The following is a 17135-nucleotide window of genomic DNA, read 5'->3' on the forward strand; positions in this document are numbered from 1 at the left end:
TTCTACAGCCAGTATATATATTAATAAAACAACAATGTCTGCCTGTGCTTCAAGAAGGATCGCAATAACCGATTGAAGTAGAGACACAATTTATACCTCATCGGAAAGGTCTTGCGACTGGGAATGACATGGGCATATTTGTTTTTGAGTATTGCCTATCGTTCATGAGTTATTTTCACTTTTAAGTGGTTTTGCTGTAGTTACCGCCACCGAGTCAAAGTGGCGCTGTGGGATCATGCGTCACAGAGTCCCTACGTGTGTACGCATGCACTTACTCCTGGTCTCCACGCTGGCTGACCGTGGCTCTGTGGCATCCTGCGTCACAAGCATACAGGTAGCCAAGTGGCGGGAACAAAACAAAGAACACAGACAAAGCTAAGTTGCAATGGATACAGCTTGTGAAAATATAAAGCTGCATGCTCTGATTGAGTCCAGTCAGGCTGCTGTTTGCCACCGCTATTGGTGTGCGCCAATTGGCTGCTGCTTTTGCTTACTAAAGACAGTCACTATACTTACAGAAAGAGTCCCATAGTTTAGTGGTAGTGCACTTACCTCATCAGAGGACCTGGTTTTGATTCCTTTCTCAGCAGGGCGAAACTTTGGGCAAATTTCCTTACTCCACCCACATTTCTTAAATAAAACTATGGTACTTTTTTTGCCCACAAAATAAAGTCAATTCACTTGACAATGCATTCTGTGAAGTGCTTTGAGACGTCTCGAAGACGTGATAAGGCGCTGTATCAAATGCAAGGATTATTATATATAGTATATAAAATGATCTGCAACCACCCATAACCTGGCTCCACATTGCTAGGAGTGGCTATTTCATTTGTCATTATTATTATACTCTGATTCCACACCAAAAGACTTGTTTGGGAATTTTGTCCGAGTCCTCATCTCAATAAAGCTTGAATATAAAAAGCAAAAGACTGTCCTTCAGGTATAAGATCACATCTCATGCCTAGATCCTGTAATTATATTTTTTATGTGATCATGAAAGACCCTAAACAACAACATAAAATAATATAATTTTTGTTACTGGAAATGTCCAGGTTTCACTGCGATAGACATTTTTCTGTTCAGGCACGTCTGCACCTTTCATTGGTAAATTAGGACATGCAATAGACAAAAGCAAGCAAAAGTCCGAAATGCAAACTAAAGTCCAAACTCGAAAGGTGATCCTCACTGGACGAGCAGTGGGAATTTTGTCAATGTTCACCATGGCAACCTGTGTGGTGTTAGCGGGTCAAAAACCATAAGGACCCCAATTCAGCAGACTCTAGGGATCACATGCCTCGACTCTTGCCACCCTCCACTTAAACTCTCTGGGATGAGGTTAGCAGGCTGTGTCTTTCTGGGTAGAGAATGTGCACTCTATATCAGGCAAATGGAAACCGTACATATATGGGACTAGATTTATTTTGTTTGCTTTGAAAACTCTTAAGCTTCTGTGTGTCAGATACCCAGCTGACTAAAAAACATGCCTACATCACTTGTCTAAGTCTGAACAATCCCGATGTCTCTAATGTTAAATTAGGATATGCCTGTGTCTCTGGTCTGTCTGGATATGCCTACAACACCAGTCTGTAGGTTAGGACATGCCTATGTCAATCATCTATGTTTGGACATGCCTGAATCTCTGGTCTGTTTGCTTACACCTGCCTATATGCCTGGACATGCCTGACTGCTCTGTTAATTAGGGAATACCTGGTCACTTATCTAAGTTTGGACATGTCCATCTTTCTCTCATCTGCAAATTAATATACACCTGCCTCCCTTGTCTAAGTTTTTTTAGGTTGAAAATCATGCCTTATGGGAACACATTCAGAGAATCCTTGCGCATGGAACTGTGCTGCAGCATGAGTCAGCTCTTCACAAATAAGGGAGAAAATGTAAACCAAAAAATGCAGCATATAACCCCAGTTCTCTAGCTGAAGCAGCAAGCAGTCATGCTAATGATTTCTTGAACACTATGGTTTAAAAGGTCCAATTTCTTGGCACAACTGTAGAAGGAAAAAACTTTTATGGCAGGAAGGATGAGACAATTTGAAAAAAAAACTGCACTTGAGCATTTGTGATTTCATTGGAGAGCATTTGTGATTTCATTGGAGAACAAAAACTTACAAAACCAGATCTCAGGCCTCAGTATTATATAAATGTGGGTGTTTATCAACTATCGCACTTTCCCACGAGCTATATTTGGTTCAAAACAATTCACATAGAATTAATTGACGTGTTTGCTCAAAGTCAACAAAAAGAACCATTTACTCCTGTGTGAAACTGTAAATCTTGAAGAAGAAATTTTGGGATTGACAGTTCCCAGAGATGCCTGATAAACTGGCCTGGCATCAAAAACCCTGGGGAAAACAAAGGTCACATTTTGAAGGCACTGTTTAATTATCGCCCTCAGTTAACATACAAGTAAAACAACTTGCATTTAGTTTATCATCCCTACAGAACTATTGAAGATTACATGTTCAAATGATTGATTGAGTGGGAGAAAAGAATGGGAAAGGTACAATTTTATATTTAACTAGGGCCTTTCAGAGCGGGAGGATGTTGGTCTCAATGCTCTTCACATTGCTGATTTCTAGATTCTAAAAAACACACATCTCTCTCTCTCTCATTATATACATTATACATATATATTTATATATTATACATATATATATTTATATATATTATACATATATATATTTATATATAATACACACACAATTACTTTATTCACCATTGACTTACTATGCTGTTCCATTACTCATCCAGATCTTGATATTCTATTCTTCATCCAGGTGTCTTGAGTTGATTCACCTCATCTTTTTGCATTCTCTCTGGTTAAGTCCATCAATTATTCAGTGTCACAACTGTTCGTGCAAATACCCTCTTCCCCTGAAGGTAGTACTCTTCACACTTGCCAGAAATCCTCTGGGAGGCTTGCCAGCCTCCTCATGGGAGCATGGGTATCAAGTCTTAAGCACACTATTCGATTGTGAGCCTAGACTGACCATATCCACACCTGAAGTTCACACATGTACCCATTTCCAGAAAAAAGACACTTGACAGCAATCTCTGGAGTTGGTGAATTTTCTATTTCTGCAGGGGTCAACTGCAACGACAGCTTCAAACCTGGGCGATATGGCTCAGTATCAAGCCACATAGTGTATTGTTACATTGACTCACCAAGTCATCATGAGATGCTCTATCTCCCTTATTTTGTCCTTTTTTAAACAAATATTTTAAACTGCTTTAAAGAAAATTTTGTACAAAAATCACCACAAATTGCAAAAGTAAATACCTTTATTCACAAATTGAATTCATCTGTTGCAAGTACATCTTCAACTGACAGATGCACATCAGAGACCTGCTGACAATACACAGCAACAGATAGTGGTTATTTACAGTCCGTTAGCATGCGTTAAGACAGCAACAACTGTAACTTTATTGAGGAAGTACTTACACTTTTAATAGCATTCTTTGATCAATCTCTAATGAACAGTCAAACAAATCTCGCATTGGTCCTATTCAGTCTTTGGCTAGTTATCCCAGGGGCTGTCAAAGCAACATGGCCTGGGGACTGCCAAGAATCACCGGTGCTAATCTCAGCAGTGCTTGTACTGGTAAATGGAGTTGACTAAATTTCACCAGAAGTTCTGAAAAACTTGAAGTACCTAAAAACACAATGAATAAAACAGCAAATATAAGATGCATGAAAATAGATTGTTCGAACCAGTCTCTAACGCACAAATTTAGATATCTCTGTTAAAAATGTTGGTCCAGTTCTCATATAATGTAACAAAGGGTGCAGAGAAACATAAATATATAAACATTCTCAGACGTTTCCATTTAGTTGGGAGATACAGTACAGTAACAACATATCAATTCTAGTTATGTTTATAAGCAATTGGCAATAGTCACAAACATTCTGTAAGTTACAATTACAACCACATTTTTGATCATTACGTGATAAGCAAATCTGAGACAAATCGAAAAGCTGAAATGGAACTTTTAATAGTAACTTTTCACATTGAAACACTTATACTGAAATGTCAAACTATTTCACAAGTAATCACTGTCAAATGTAGTGAATGTATTTGTAAGCAAAAGGGAGTGACCATTTTGGCCTACATAATCCACAGTCACTGCACTGTCTAGTAAATCCTCTGAATAATAATAATAATAATCCTTGCATTTCATATAGCGCTTTTCACGTCGGGAGGACGTCCCAAAGCGCTTCACAGAATATACTGTAAAGTGAATTGACTGTATATTTGTGGGCGAACGCGGCAGCCAATTGCGCACAGCAATGTCCCACAAACAGTTGTAGATTGAAAATGACCAATTTATTATTGTTTTTGTTTTTTGGAGGGATTATTATTGGAGTAAGGAAACTTGCCCAAGGTGTCGCCCCGCCTGGAATTGAACCCAGGTGTCTCGCTTGCAAAGCGAGTGCTCTAACCACTGAGCTACAGGACTCCACAAAGCGCCTTGAGATGTCCTGCCATCGTTTTAATAAATGCAAAAATTATTATTATTAATCTGGAGGTCTGGTGGCCAGGACACCAAGAGAAATTGCCTTTTCTATTAAAATTGTGTCATGGGATTTTTAAAGTCCACTTGAACAGACAGACAGGATCTTGATTTGGCATCATTATCCTGCAATGGTATACCCTCCAACCTTCCTCTCAGTATTACACTGCAGTGGCATCTTAGACTACCGTATAAGGTCAATTTCCGACTTGGTGCCTCAACTCTCAACCCAGAGGTAGGTGCACTATCAACCCAGGCAAGCTGTGGTTTGCACAAAGAGTAACGTTGGTTGCAACTTAACTGAGGGGTCAAAGCAGATGCAGTTGTCCAGTCCTTGCCTATTCACGACTATTGCTGTCTTACACAAAATGAGCAAAAAATCCACTAATCTGGAAGAAGGAAGTTCACTTCCCTCCATTAAAAAAAAACCTTCTCAGCAAACAGAATTCTACTTGCTACATCTTATTTCTCATTAATTAGCTTACAGAACTATGCCATTCAGTAAACGCTGAATTATTTGACAATTCTTTACATTCTACAACCAGAAACCTTAACAAGTAGCTGCACACCATTACCTTCAAGTCGTATGCTTGCTATTTGTCGAATGGTAGGGATTGAATGATACACTGAGAAACATGCCAATACATTCATTTGTGACTCCTCCACAGGCTGCCCACTTAGATAGGAATGCAAAGGCACATCACCTGATCCTGCAAAACAATTTTATGGGAAAAAGATTTACATAGGGGTAATTTTTTTAGACAATAGACTTTTGTTACTAATTAATTAACACGCTTATTTTGAGCATCACGCATGCTCTGAATCTTCATTTCATAAAGTTAGAAGAGATGCCCAGGAACTGACCCCAAATAACTAGTCATTTCCCCAAATCAACAAAGGACTTTATTGTAACAGAAGGCCATTCAGCCTGTTCCAATAGATAGGTAGAATTTAGCAAATCTTTTATTTCCATTTCCTCACCTGTTTCACTGTTCATCAGGCATCCCAAAGACAGAAAAAAATAAAATCACCCACCAACAGAACCCCTGGCCCTACACATAAACTCGCAGTTTCTGTAGAATGTAAACCATTTAACTATTATTAGAAATAAAATATAGCAAAGCTATATACTGCCTTAGTGTTTGAGGCATAAATGCCAGACACATCCACAAGCATGTTGGCTTTATGTGAGGACTCTCAGCTCTGAATATATCCGCTCTATTGTGCTTGTACAGAATTGACAGCTCAATTTCTGATAGGCTCATAACTCTCAAAACGTTTGAGTCGATCTAATTTAAGGAAATGCTCCAATTCCCCCCAGCATGTGCTCCTTAATGCACATGACTGTCCGTGACAAATTAATGCTGATCAGACACTGCAGTTGCATAAAGTACAAATTCAAACACTGGGACTGAGAGGAGCCCTCGTAAAAACAACTTCTGGATAAAAGCTGACTGAGTGAAATGCCGGCACTATTTTCCCATTAAAACTGAAGATACATTATGATAAACCTGTACTCTCACTACATGAGACAATAATTGATCTTGAAGAATCGGTGTTGGGTATGCTGTGACACAGATCAACTCCACCTCTAACTTCATTAGTTGGCGTCACTCATTAAGTTTGTGTGTTCTGAGCGAACCGTGCGGAATTTCTGGGCCTGGACATGGATTATTACCATCAAAGTCTCATTTTGAATGAACCTGTAAATCGGTTAATTATCTGTGGGGAATGCAGAAGCAGTTCAGTGGCCAGATGCAAATTCATAAGAACTGTTTACTCGCCTCTGGAACTGGTGTTATGAGGAGTCAAAAACCCCTTCTTAAACCATTTAACTATTATTAGAAATAAAGTATAGCAAAGCTATATATTGGCTTAGTGTTTGAGGCATAAATGCCAGACACATCCACAAGCATGTTGGCTTTAAGTTTGAGGGAGTGAAGAACTGCAAAATAGATTAGTTCTTATAAGAAACCACGTAAAGAACATTTTTAATTCAATGTTTTCAGAGTGGAGAAGGTTATGGTACAACAACAACTTGTATTTATAAAGCACCCTTCACGCCTATGGTTGCTCTCTAAAACCAATCATCAAATGAAGGTAAGATTCCTACATCCTGTCCAAGACAACAAAAATATTAATTAAGGCTAGTGACACTGGGTTCTAAAGTTGCTGCTGAGTGAGTGTATTTGTTGGGGAAGAGGGTATCCTGTGTTTGAGGATCTGATTTCCGTTTGTCTTCAGCATGCCTGTTTAACTTTAATGTGAAAAATTGTTTGGGGAAATCATGTGTTCTAGAGAAAATTATAATTTTGTTCATCTATCTCATTGTTATCGTTGGGCTTATTGCTGGCAAAAGATTTGCTGCAATGTTTGCTTCCCAATTTTCATTCACCTTAATTATACAGAATAACCTCTTTATAACACTGTTATGATGTTATAAATGGGATTACCCTATATCATCTCAGGCACTGTGTTATAATGAGGCACAGTAAAATGGTTAACTATAAGATGCATGCATGCACAGGAAGTGACAATAGCAGCTCTTCTTGTGCATAATACACTTGTGCAGGGTGCAGAAAGCAATGCTACTGCCAACTTGATGACTCGGTAGCTGGTTATTTTTTTCATGATGACAGAAACTAGTTGGTGCAATTTTGATTTTCAGGCAAGAAAACGTAGAGGTTCAGAAAACAACCGATTATAAGCAAACCCATATTACAGTGGAGCATTATAATGACTTGCACTGTATTTTGTAAAGCTCTTTAGCTGTTTATTTTACTTGAAAGGTGCTATATAAATACAAGTTATTTGTGTATGAATGTAGTTGTTAATTTTTTTGACAAAAAACTCTAAAACATTACAGTTTGGGGTAAAATTATTGAATGTTACAAATACAGTAGAAGCTTGCTATAAGGTGCCTCCCTTACTCTGGAGCCCTGTGGACGTGTGTTTGGCTTGGCCATATAGACTGGCCTACTTCCCACATGCCAACTGACTTGCCACACAACATGCAGGGATTGATATTGGTGGTGACAGATGGCCTAGAAGTTGCCAATATTTTAGTCCGATTGGATTCTGTTATAAGACTAGTTGGGATTTTATGAACCACACCCCTCCCCCCAATGATAGAGTTATAGTACAACAACAACTAGGGTAGCGTCTTGGAGCTCTTGACAGTAGTGGAATCTAACCCTGAGCCAGGGGGAGAGGGAGGGGGGAGGTTACCTTAAGCACAATCAAAGGTCTTTAGGCAGGATTTGAAAATGAGGAAGGAGAAGGTAAGGCGGAGATATTGAGGGAGAGTTTCAGAGTTTTGGGGTGTAGAGACTGAAGGCACGGCCACTGATGGTGGAGCGGAGAACACGAGGAACAAACAGGAGGCCGGAGCCAGCCGAGCGGAGGCAGTGGGTGGAGTGAGGGATAAGCAGATTGGATAAGTAGGGAGGTGCGAGGGCATGAAGGGATTTGAAAACGAGCAAGCGATCTTGAAATCGATCCATTCGTATTTACAGAATTTTGTGGGGGTGAGTATCCAGGCGGTGGAGAGCATTGGAATAGTCCAGCCATGAAGTCACGAAGGCATGAATGAGGATTTCACATAATGGGATCTAGTGTATATTAAAACTCTCGATACTATGAAGTAAAAGTATAAAGCAAAAACCTTTGAATCAACATAATCAAAATTTAGTTAAAAAAGTATACCTTTCCACAAATTTAAGTACATTTACTCAAATTATATACTGAAGTCAAAGGAATGTTATAATTACTGCTGAATAAAATACTGAATCTGGATCCTATTATCAAAGCCTAAATATTCAATGAGGAAGAAGGTATTTATTTTACAGGAAAGACATGTTTTCAGTAAAACAGTATTATCCAGTTACACTGAAGATTTATTTTGGTCAGAAACATGCAGAGACTCATCACTGTTTCAGAAAAGTGATTAATATGCATATTTAGCTTTTGAATTAAACAACACAAATAAAATAGCAAGACAATGGAGAGGTTGTGGAAAAAATTTAATTAAAACTTAAAATTCTTACCATGAAGCCACTGATCCAGTGTTTTATCCAATGTACTCTTCATAGCTAGAAGAAACTCGGGGTTGATAAGGAGCCCTGTGTTTGTTTTAAACTTATCCTGCAGGCAAACGGAGTTATAGAATTGTTGAACTAATTTTATCTGCCAGAGCTCAAAGGTTTCTGACATCTCCCTCCGTTCCAATCGTCTCACAGCCTAAATTGGAGAGAAAAACAGAAAACAAAGCTTTGTTATTTATATATACTTTGAGTTTGTGAAACTTGCAATAAAATAAACAAATGTCATGAAGAAATATTGTAGCATTTCTTTTAAAAATGTTTACATAATGGCTTGAATGTATCTTCTTTGATTAGTAATTGCTCATGACAAATATTTTATTGTGAATACCCTATATAACAGTGTGCTGGGATACTCATGCACTGGGACAGTGAGGTGGGTGAGGGCTCACAGTAAGCTTTCAATCCAAGCCAGGTCATAAAGAGGAGGAAATTAAGGAGAAAAGAACAAAGCTTTCATTGAAGATTAGACCGATAACTGTAAATAAACATGTGTGTAACCATATAAATGTACAGAGGAACGCTCGAGATGTAACCAAAGAGCGTCCCGAAAATGTATGTATGTCTGCCTGCCTCCCCCCATAAACAGCTCCCCGGCAGGGAAACCGAGGTGACAGGGGTGGGGCTGGTTGGGTATATAGTGAATGTGTGTGCCAGGTTTCCAAGTGTGTATTTGGGTAAACACGTATGTGGACAGTGCACATCGGGGCACCATCCAAAAGCGGTAAGTGCGCTTATCAGGGTGTGTTCGGATGCAAAATTGTAGTGCACACAGGGATATTCCTGACTGTCTTAAAGGGAGCGTCCCAAAAATTTTTTTTTTTTTTTAAAAATGCGTGCATTTAAATAAATAACTAACTAAATAAATAACTCTGTGCTGTGAACCTGTCCGCACTCCCCACTAAGAGGGGGGGGGGGATAGGGAGGGGGGTACAAAATCCCATTTGTAACTGCGCCCTGCAAAAGGGCGGAAAAATCCCGAGGTGGGGAAGCCTTGGACCCTCCACCAAAGTGGAGTGCATTCACCAACCAGGATAATAAGATGTTGTGTTTATTTTTCTGCAACGATTTTGATACTATCTGAAACAAGCGTAAATATACATCAACAAATAAAAATATATATTTTGTAAAAAAAGGGAATTAGGTCCATCAAGACCATTCTTTCCTTTCATTTATGCATATTTTACACATGATCCCTTAATTCTTAATTGAGGGATTCATATTTGCATTCTCCAGTTCAGCTCTCTCAGTCCTAACTGTTGAGAGCTAAGATACCCACTTTGTTTGATTAAAAACCTGGATCATGCTGCCTCTCATTCATTCTCTCAAATGAATGCAAATTCAGTTGGTGAGCCTCTCTTCAAAAAAAACTTCAAACTTATGGTCCTAAGTCCTTCAGACATTGTTGATGTTCTTCATAGAAACCTTCCCAATGCTGGCAATGTGTGACTTGCCATTTGTTCCCTCCCCTTTCTCCTTTCCGGAAGGAGTGGACTAATGTCGTGTATATTTGCAAGTGTAGAACTAGATCTTTCATAAGAAGGAAATTGACCAAAAATTATTTCTGGAGAGGATGACCAATCAATGATTTTTCAACAACAACAACTTGCATTTATACAGCACTCCTTACATTGGATAGAGTCCCAGAGCACTCTTAGGAGTATCCAAACCAGACAGAGTTCCACATATGCATCTGACTTACACATAGAAATTTCTGTGTCGAGAATAGAATGTATATTCTCTCCCTGGCAAAACAGACTCCCAAGTTATCTAATTCCGTAACATATTTAGCACAGGTTGGCAAGAGACAAAGTTTCAGAACCAAGGTGCATTAGAGTACTGTGGAGCTTAACCAACTAAAATCGTGTAATTTGCCACTGGTTGTCTAGCGAGGACATCCACCCATCCAACTAGTTTTATCATGTAGATGCAGTTCTGTCAGTTTTTACTGCACAAGTGATCATCAACAACAGCTTCCATTTATACAGTGCCCTTCACACAGAGCAGTATCTTGAGTGTTTGTTCAGCTGTTGATAATGGAGATAATACCCCCTCAGCAGGGTTAGGTGAGGCTCTTATATACAGCAAGGTATGGGAAACCAATCTGGAAGTGAGAAATCCTGCAGGGCTTAAGTCTTCACGGGAAAATGCCTTAAATAGCCCCCTGTTAATGGATTTCTCATTTGTATGCAGAGACTGTATAAATAAGGAAGTTTTTTTAAAAAAATTTGAGATTATATAATAAACAAATGAAAGAACAAATTGAGGAAGTGACAACCAATATTGGTGCTCACCTGTCACTTGCAAACAATGCATCTTTACGAGTCCATGCAAAGTACTGAAAATATTTGGGCACCTATTGTGCTGATATATGGTTAAAGAAAACATAGAGGTGTGCTTTACTCACCAATTAGGCCAAAAAACTCTTTAAGCTTTTTTAAAAAAAAGATGTTTTGTGCCAATAAAAAAGAAAACTTTGAAATAGGGTCAGTTTAGCTACATTTGTGACTGGTTATAGAATAGCATTGCCAGAACAACAACAACAACATTTCATTGAGAGCGCCTTTCACGTCGGGAGGACGTCCCAAGGCGCAGGACAGTTGGTTCAGGACCCGAGCAGGGGGGAAATGGTCAGGGTGAGGGGAGGGAAGGGAGGGAGCAAGGAGGGGGTAGAGAGTCGAGAGGGGAGCTGAAGGCACGGTTGAAGAGAAGCCTGGAAGTGGACCACCTATCACTCCTAACAGCCACTTGCAAACAATCCATCTTTACAAGTTAATGCAAAGTACTGAAAGCAAGATGTATTCAGGAAAAACAAAGGGTGGAATATCATGAGAATATCTTTTTTCCAGAAAAAATATAGTCAATTCACTTTACAGTATATTCTGTGAATCGCTTTGAGACATTTGGAAGACATGATAAGGTGCTATATCAAATGCAAGGATTATTATTATGTTACCAATACCTCCCCCCCACCCATAAAATTGACCCATTTCACCTGATCTATGGCCATATAGGTCGGCAGCATTTCTGGCTTCTCTTGCGTAACACACTCATAAAGAATCGATGAGAACAAGTCCAGCATTTCCTTTTTCTGAAAGAAAAGAACAATTTTAATGATATTAAAAAGTACTCCTGTATGATATTGACTATCAATTATGAAGTCAGATTGTTCTCACCAGAAAGACAACTGTTCCAGTGATCCCTTTTACGAAAAATGGCTATTTATTTGCTATGAAAAATTCTAACAGTCTACCTTTTACACTGAAGCAGAAAATCGTGAAAAGCAAAATTTGCTTCTAACACAATGGCTAAATTTAAGGCCTGATGTAATTTACACTTGTGCCAGATTGGTTGTGAACAGACCAATCAACCATCTTCTCAAAGAAAATCTGGCAAAAGGGATTATGTTGAAATTAGTCACTACTTTTCAAATTCATTTAATATCAAATTCCTTATTAATTGTTTAATGCAACTTATACCTCATTCAAATCATGGTTCTTCAGTTAAGTCTCATTATATGGATGAATATCATGGTAAATATTCTGTGACACACAGTAAGAGAAAACTTGAAACAAAGGTATGACAGCTGCTTACCAAAAAGCACTGTAATCAATATAATTATTATGATGTACATATAGAAGCAGCTTGTGTTATTTTGCACTGTATTTCTAAGATGGGCTCTTACCTGCCCATTTTCGTTTGACTGTTTGCAGAAATACTCTGCAAATGACAGCAGTGCTGGGTCAGAAGTAAATGCTGAAACTGCTTCAGGCTGTGAAGGAAGCACAATGCAGTTTCAAATCCAGCAAACGTCTAGTGTCAGTATGAAACAAGCTGTGCATGTTTTAGATGTTAGCTCACCAAGAACTGGTGACTTAAGCTATTGTTCAGATGTCAACGTGATTTACAGAAATTACTTTGTGGCCCGAAAGGAAGTAGTCTTGTGGTTATACCTTGACAGAAAGGAACTCAGGGTTTCTATGTGTAAACGTTTGAGCTAACAGACTACGAAACCCTTTGGGATCCTCAGTGTAGGAGAGATGTCCAGCTCGTAGCTTGACATAAAGGAAGCCATCTTTTGATAAAATTGCTCTGAAAGAAATAAAATTTACGTAAACATCACACAATTCTAAGTTGTCTCATGCAGACACTATTTCAAAAGGTTGCAATGGTACGTTTTAAAGTTTCAAACCGCAGCTTTTGAGTAAAGTTCCTGCCAAATAAATAGGGCACAACATAGTTGGGGTATAATTTACTTACTGCAAGCTTTGAGGACCTTTGCTTAGATCCATCATAATCTCCCAGTACTTGGGACCTTTTACTTTGATCTGCAAAAAAAAAATGAGTGGAATCACCCTTTTGTCCTCTCAAAGAGAAACGTGGCAGACAATTGCGCACAACAGTGTCCTACGAACAATTATGGATTGAATGACCAAATTTCTTTTTTTGGAGGGATTATTATTGCCGCAAGGCGATCTACCCATCAACTGACAATCAGGTTCCTACTTACTACCAGGTAAATAGGTGTATGGAGTAAGGAAACTTGCCTAAGGTTTCGCCCTGCCCCGGCATCGAACCTGGGTCCTCTCACTTGCGAGGCGATCATGCTAACCACCACATTATGGAACATAAGGATAATAGGAGCTATCCTTATAATTTGAACTTGTGCATGTTAAGATGTTAGTTTTATTTCCCCCTCCCACCCACCCAATGCCCGTGCATTCGCGCGCACACACACACACACACACCACACAATGTTTAGCCACAAGACTCTTTGTGTGAGAATTGAAAACGTTATCTGAAATACTGCTGTTAGATTATAGTGACAGGCAACCACTTTCCACAATGGAAAGTATATTTTTTCTGGTATTGCTGGTTCCTTTTCGTAATAACACTGTATGCAACTGACAGTAACATTCAGTAAAGTGAAAGAATTATGCTGAGATACCTTAAATGGTATTCAGTAATGGTAATACTGTAAACACTAATGAGAAATTAACTTTACCTCTTTTAACAAGTGTAGTTCAGGAAGCAGGGTTGGTGCCATGAGGTTTACTGTCATTTCCTCACACCACTGAGAAGCCTAGATTTAAAAAAAAATCTAAATCTATTTATGCAATTATTGAACAAAAGTTTAGCAGCACTGTACTCCCTGCCCATCAATCCTTTTGCCCTTTTTTTCACTCATTTACTCACCATGGAACCCTTTATCAATCATCCCTGCACTCTGTCCCTACGCATCCTATTCCTGCCACCCATTGCTATGCCCACTCTGCCCAATCCAANCCCCCACTCATCTCTGCACCTCTCTATTACCCATTCTGCCCACAAAATACAGTCAACCACATTACAGTGTATCCTATGAAGCACTTTGAGATGTCTCAACCACATGATAAGGTGCTATATCAAATGCAAGGATTATTATCATCATCTCTGTACCCCTCACCTTCCCATCCCTGCAACCCATTCCCTACGCATCCCCATACCACGGCAAACCCCTCGATACATCTGAGCCACTCTGCACCCACCCTCTGGAACTCCATTCCGCAGTCCCTTGGCCTCGCCCCCTCCCTTGCCTCCTTCAAGACCCGTCTCAAGACCCTCCTTTTCAACCATACCTTTGATCACCCTCCTTCCCCCCCTGCCCTCCACCCTCCCCGATCCCCCCCAAAAAACTTACTCTATCAATAAACCAAACATTAGTTTTCACATGTAATTCTGGTTTAACTAAACATAGTGAATTGGAGCTCACAAACCTTATAGGCAACGTTTATAAGGGCATAACAAGGTGTGTTTGTATCCACATCAATGGGCACCAGCAGACGTGGTTCAGTAGCCAGCACATATAAGTGTCTCAGAGCCTGGAGGTGATATCTGTGGACAGAAGGGGGGAAATTATATTGCCTTCGCATCACTATTTAAAATAGATAACTTAAATCTCTATAGGATCTAACAAAGGATTATGGTCTCTATGGTCATGCCTTATTTTGCCATTCACGAAAAATGGCTATTTATTTGCTATGAAAAATCATAGCTACCATCATAACATCTCGACTAAATTGAACCTGTTGATACACAAGATAAATCTTTTTTCACAAGAATAGCTCAATACAGGGGAGCAGAAGCTAGTATTTAGAATGTCAGATTAGTAACCTGACAGTTCAACCAACACCGGGTATAAATTAATAGATTATCATCCAGACTTGGAGATGAGAGGATTAAATGCACTGGAATTATGCTGCTCAATTGAAGATAATCAGCTCAAATCAAATAACAATTCACTCTAAAAGGATGAATTACTCATCCTTAACATTGACTCATATCAGAGTGGGCATCAAGCCCAGGACGGGATGAATTGTCTCAGCCTAATTTAGTCAAATCTTTGGCTTGTGGCCTAATTTTACATTCTGCGCTCCATGTTGTCCAGCCTGTACTGGTCAACAATATCCTGGCTCAGCAATGATTATCTCCATGCAACTGAAGCAACTTCAACTACTGAACAATAAAAGGTTCAAAAGTATCCTTAAAAGGCTCATCCCTCAACCTCTGTTAAAAATAATCAATATTTGCAGGAAGCAAAGATATGCCCACTGACCCTTCCTGTTAAAATTTTTCAAAGTACCGGATGCTTGCATTGATGAGACTTCACAAAGGTAGCAACATTTAAAAGTCAAGAGATTTTGAGTTAAGAATTTCACAAATTGGGGTAAAGATTGCAGTGTTTCATATACTGTATGTGCTACACAAGAAATGTGTTAAGAGGGAGACAATTTTAATCCAATCTGTTTTCTTGGCAAAACCTAATGAAAATTTAGAATGCCATTTCACTGACTGATGCTGTTTGAAAATTATTGATGTACTCTGTATAGCAACAAAATACACTTGATAAACAACTGTTTCCAAGATCAACTCAATGATAAGAGCAGTATGGATGGGACCACAAGAGGTGCAGAAGGTAAGATTAGGTCACAAGCCGGCTACTGGAAAGATTGGGTTTGGCTGGCCTGAGAAATTTCATCCTATGCGGGGTTTATACGTTCACGTCAATTCACCTTGTACTTGACTACTGTTGGAGCTTCAGTCATCTTTCCCTTCCCCACTCCTCTCGGCTCCCACTCCCAGCTCAGATGCCCAGGCAGTCAGTACTTTGAGATATTCTCAAAGGTGCTACATAAATGTAGATTGTACTGTATTGCCTTTAGAATATACAGCTAAACAAGAGGTGATCAGGATAAGATGGAAGACATAGGGTCAACTTCCACATATACGCGGATGCCTCCACCCTCGATTCCAGGACAACTGAAGTCCTGACAGACTGTCTGTCTGACATCAAGTCCTGGATGAGAACCAACTTTCTACAGCTGAATGTCAGCAAGATTGAGGCCCTCCTGATTGGCTTGCACCAGCGCCTCAGCACCTCAGGCACTGGCAGCATCAGCATCCACGGTTGTACACTCCACCTCACCAAGCCAGTCAGGAACCTGGGCATCTAGTTCGACCTTCAACTGTCCTTTCTCCCCCATATCCATGCCATGACCCGCTCTGCCTTCCCCCACCTCCGCAACATTGCCCGACTCCGCCACTGCCTCACCCCTCAGATCATCGAAACCCTCATACACTCATTCGGCACCTCACGGCTTGACTATGGAAACTCCTTCCTTGTCGGCCTCCCTAATGCTTCCCTCTACAAGCTGCAAATCATCCAGATCTCTGCAGCTCGTGTCCTCTCCCAGTTAAGAAATGACTGAAAATGCAACATGTGCCAGGAGTGGCTTAGAGAATGGCAGTAAAAATTATGGCAATATGAGGTACATAAACAGTGTCTGTTCAACCTCATATTATAATATATATAGTATATGCATATATTGCCTGCCTTTCACTGAGAACAATCAGAAATGCATAAATGTAGGATTTATTAAGTGCCATGTGCAGACCATGTGTAAACACAGCTGTATCAAAAAGGTTTATTATTATTATATGCCATGTATAAACATGTATGAAGGGAATTAATGGCTCCTTGCAATTGACTTCTACACAAGTGTTTATACATGGCATTTAATAGAGCTATGTTTACACTTGTTATATGCATAGAGCATGTAGTATAAATACTACACTTACCTGTTGTCAGAGCTGTGAGCTGGGAATCGAGGATAAAGTGCACAAAGGAGAGCTGCAATTGCAGAATTAGAGGTGCACAAAGAATATCTGCAACAAACATGTAAGGAGATGATTAAAATCACCAACTGATAATGAAAGCAGTTGCAGTAATCTCTTCACAAAGAGCACTGATTTCAGCCACAGAGCAATGCACACACATAGTTTTGCATCATAGTTGTGAGTGTACTCAAATTTCATCTGAATAATTCCACTGCAACAACATCTTGCATTTATAGTGTCCTTTACGAAGGAAAGCATTTCTGAGAGCTACAGCATTTCAGATTCACCCCAATAATACAGGTCTGAGTGCTCTGAGGCGCTACCACATGAAGGGTGCTATATAAATGCAAG

At 39.6% G+C, this 17135-nt stretch overlaps 1 protein-coding gene across 1 annotated transcript in view; it reads right to left on the bottom strand.

Moving 5' to 3' along the window:
- Positions 1-3279: 3279 nt before the first annotated feature.
- The window catches only part of anapc1 (anaphase promoting complex subunit 1), a 70630-nt gene continuing 56774 nt past the window's right edge, over positions 3280-17135 (bottom strand). The window contains exons 41-50 of the mRNA XM_042333056.1: positions 16746-16832; positions 14384-14501; positions 13633-13710; positions 12888-12955; positions 12581-12719; positions 12313-12399; positions 11623-11718; positions 8574-8766; positions 5103-5237; positions 3280-3668 (exon numbers count right to left, since the gene is read on the bottom strand). Coding sequence (XP_042188990.1) covers positions 3553-3668; positions 5103-5237; positions 8574-8766; positions 11623-11718; positions 12313-12399; positions 12581-12719; positions 12888-12955; positions 13633-13710; positions 14384-14501; positions 16746-16832 — 1117 coding nt within the window. The 3' untranslated portion in view covers positions 3280-3552. The remainder of the gene's footprint in view (positions 3669-5102; positions 5238-8573; positions 8767-11622; positions 11719-12312; positions 12400-12580; positions 12720-12887; positions 12956-13632; positions 13711-14383; positions 14502-16745; positions 16833-17135) is intronic.

The sequence above is a fragment of the Callorhinchus milii genome, unplaced genomic scaffold, assembly GCF_018977255.1.
Source record: "Callorhinchus milii isolate IMCB2004 unplaced genomic scaffold, IMCB_Cmil_1.0 Scaffold3, whole genome shotgun sequence".
In the NCBI taxonomy this organism is placed as follows: domain Eukaryota; kingdom Metazoa; phylum Chordata; class Chondrichthyes; order Chimaeriformes; family Callorhinchidae; genus Callorhinchus; species Callorhinchus milii.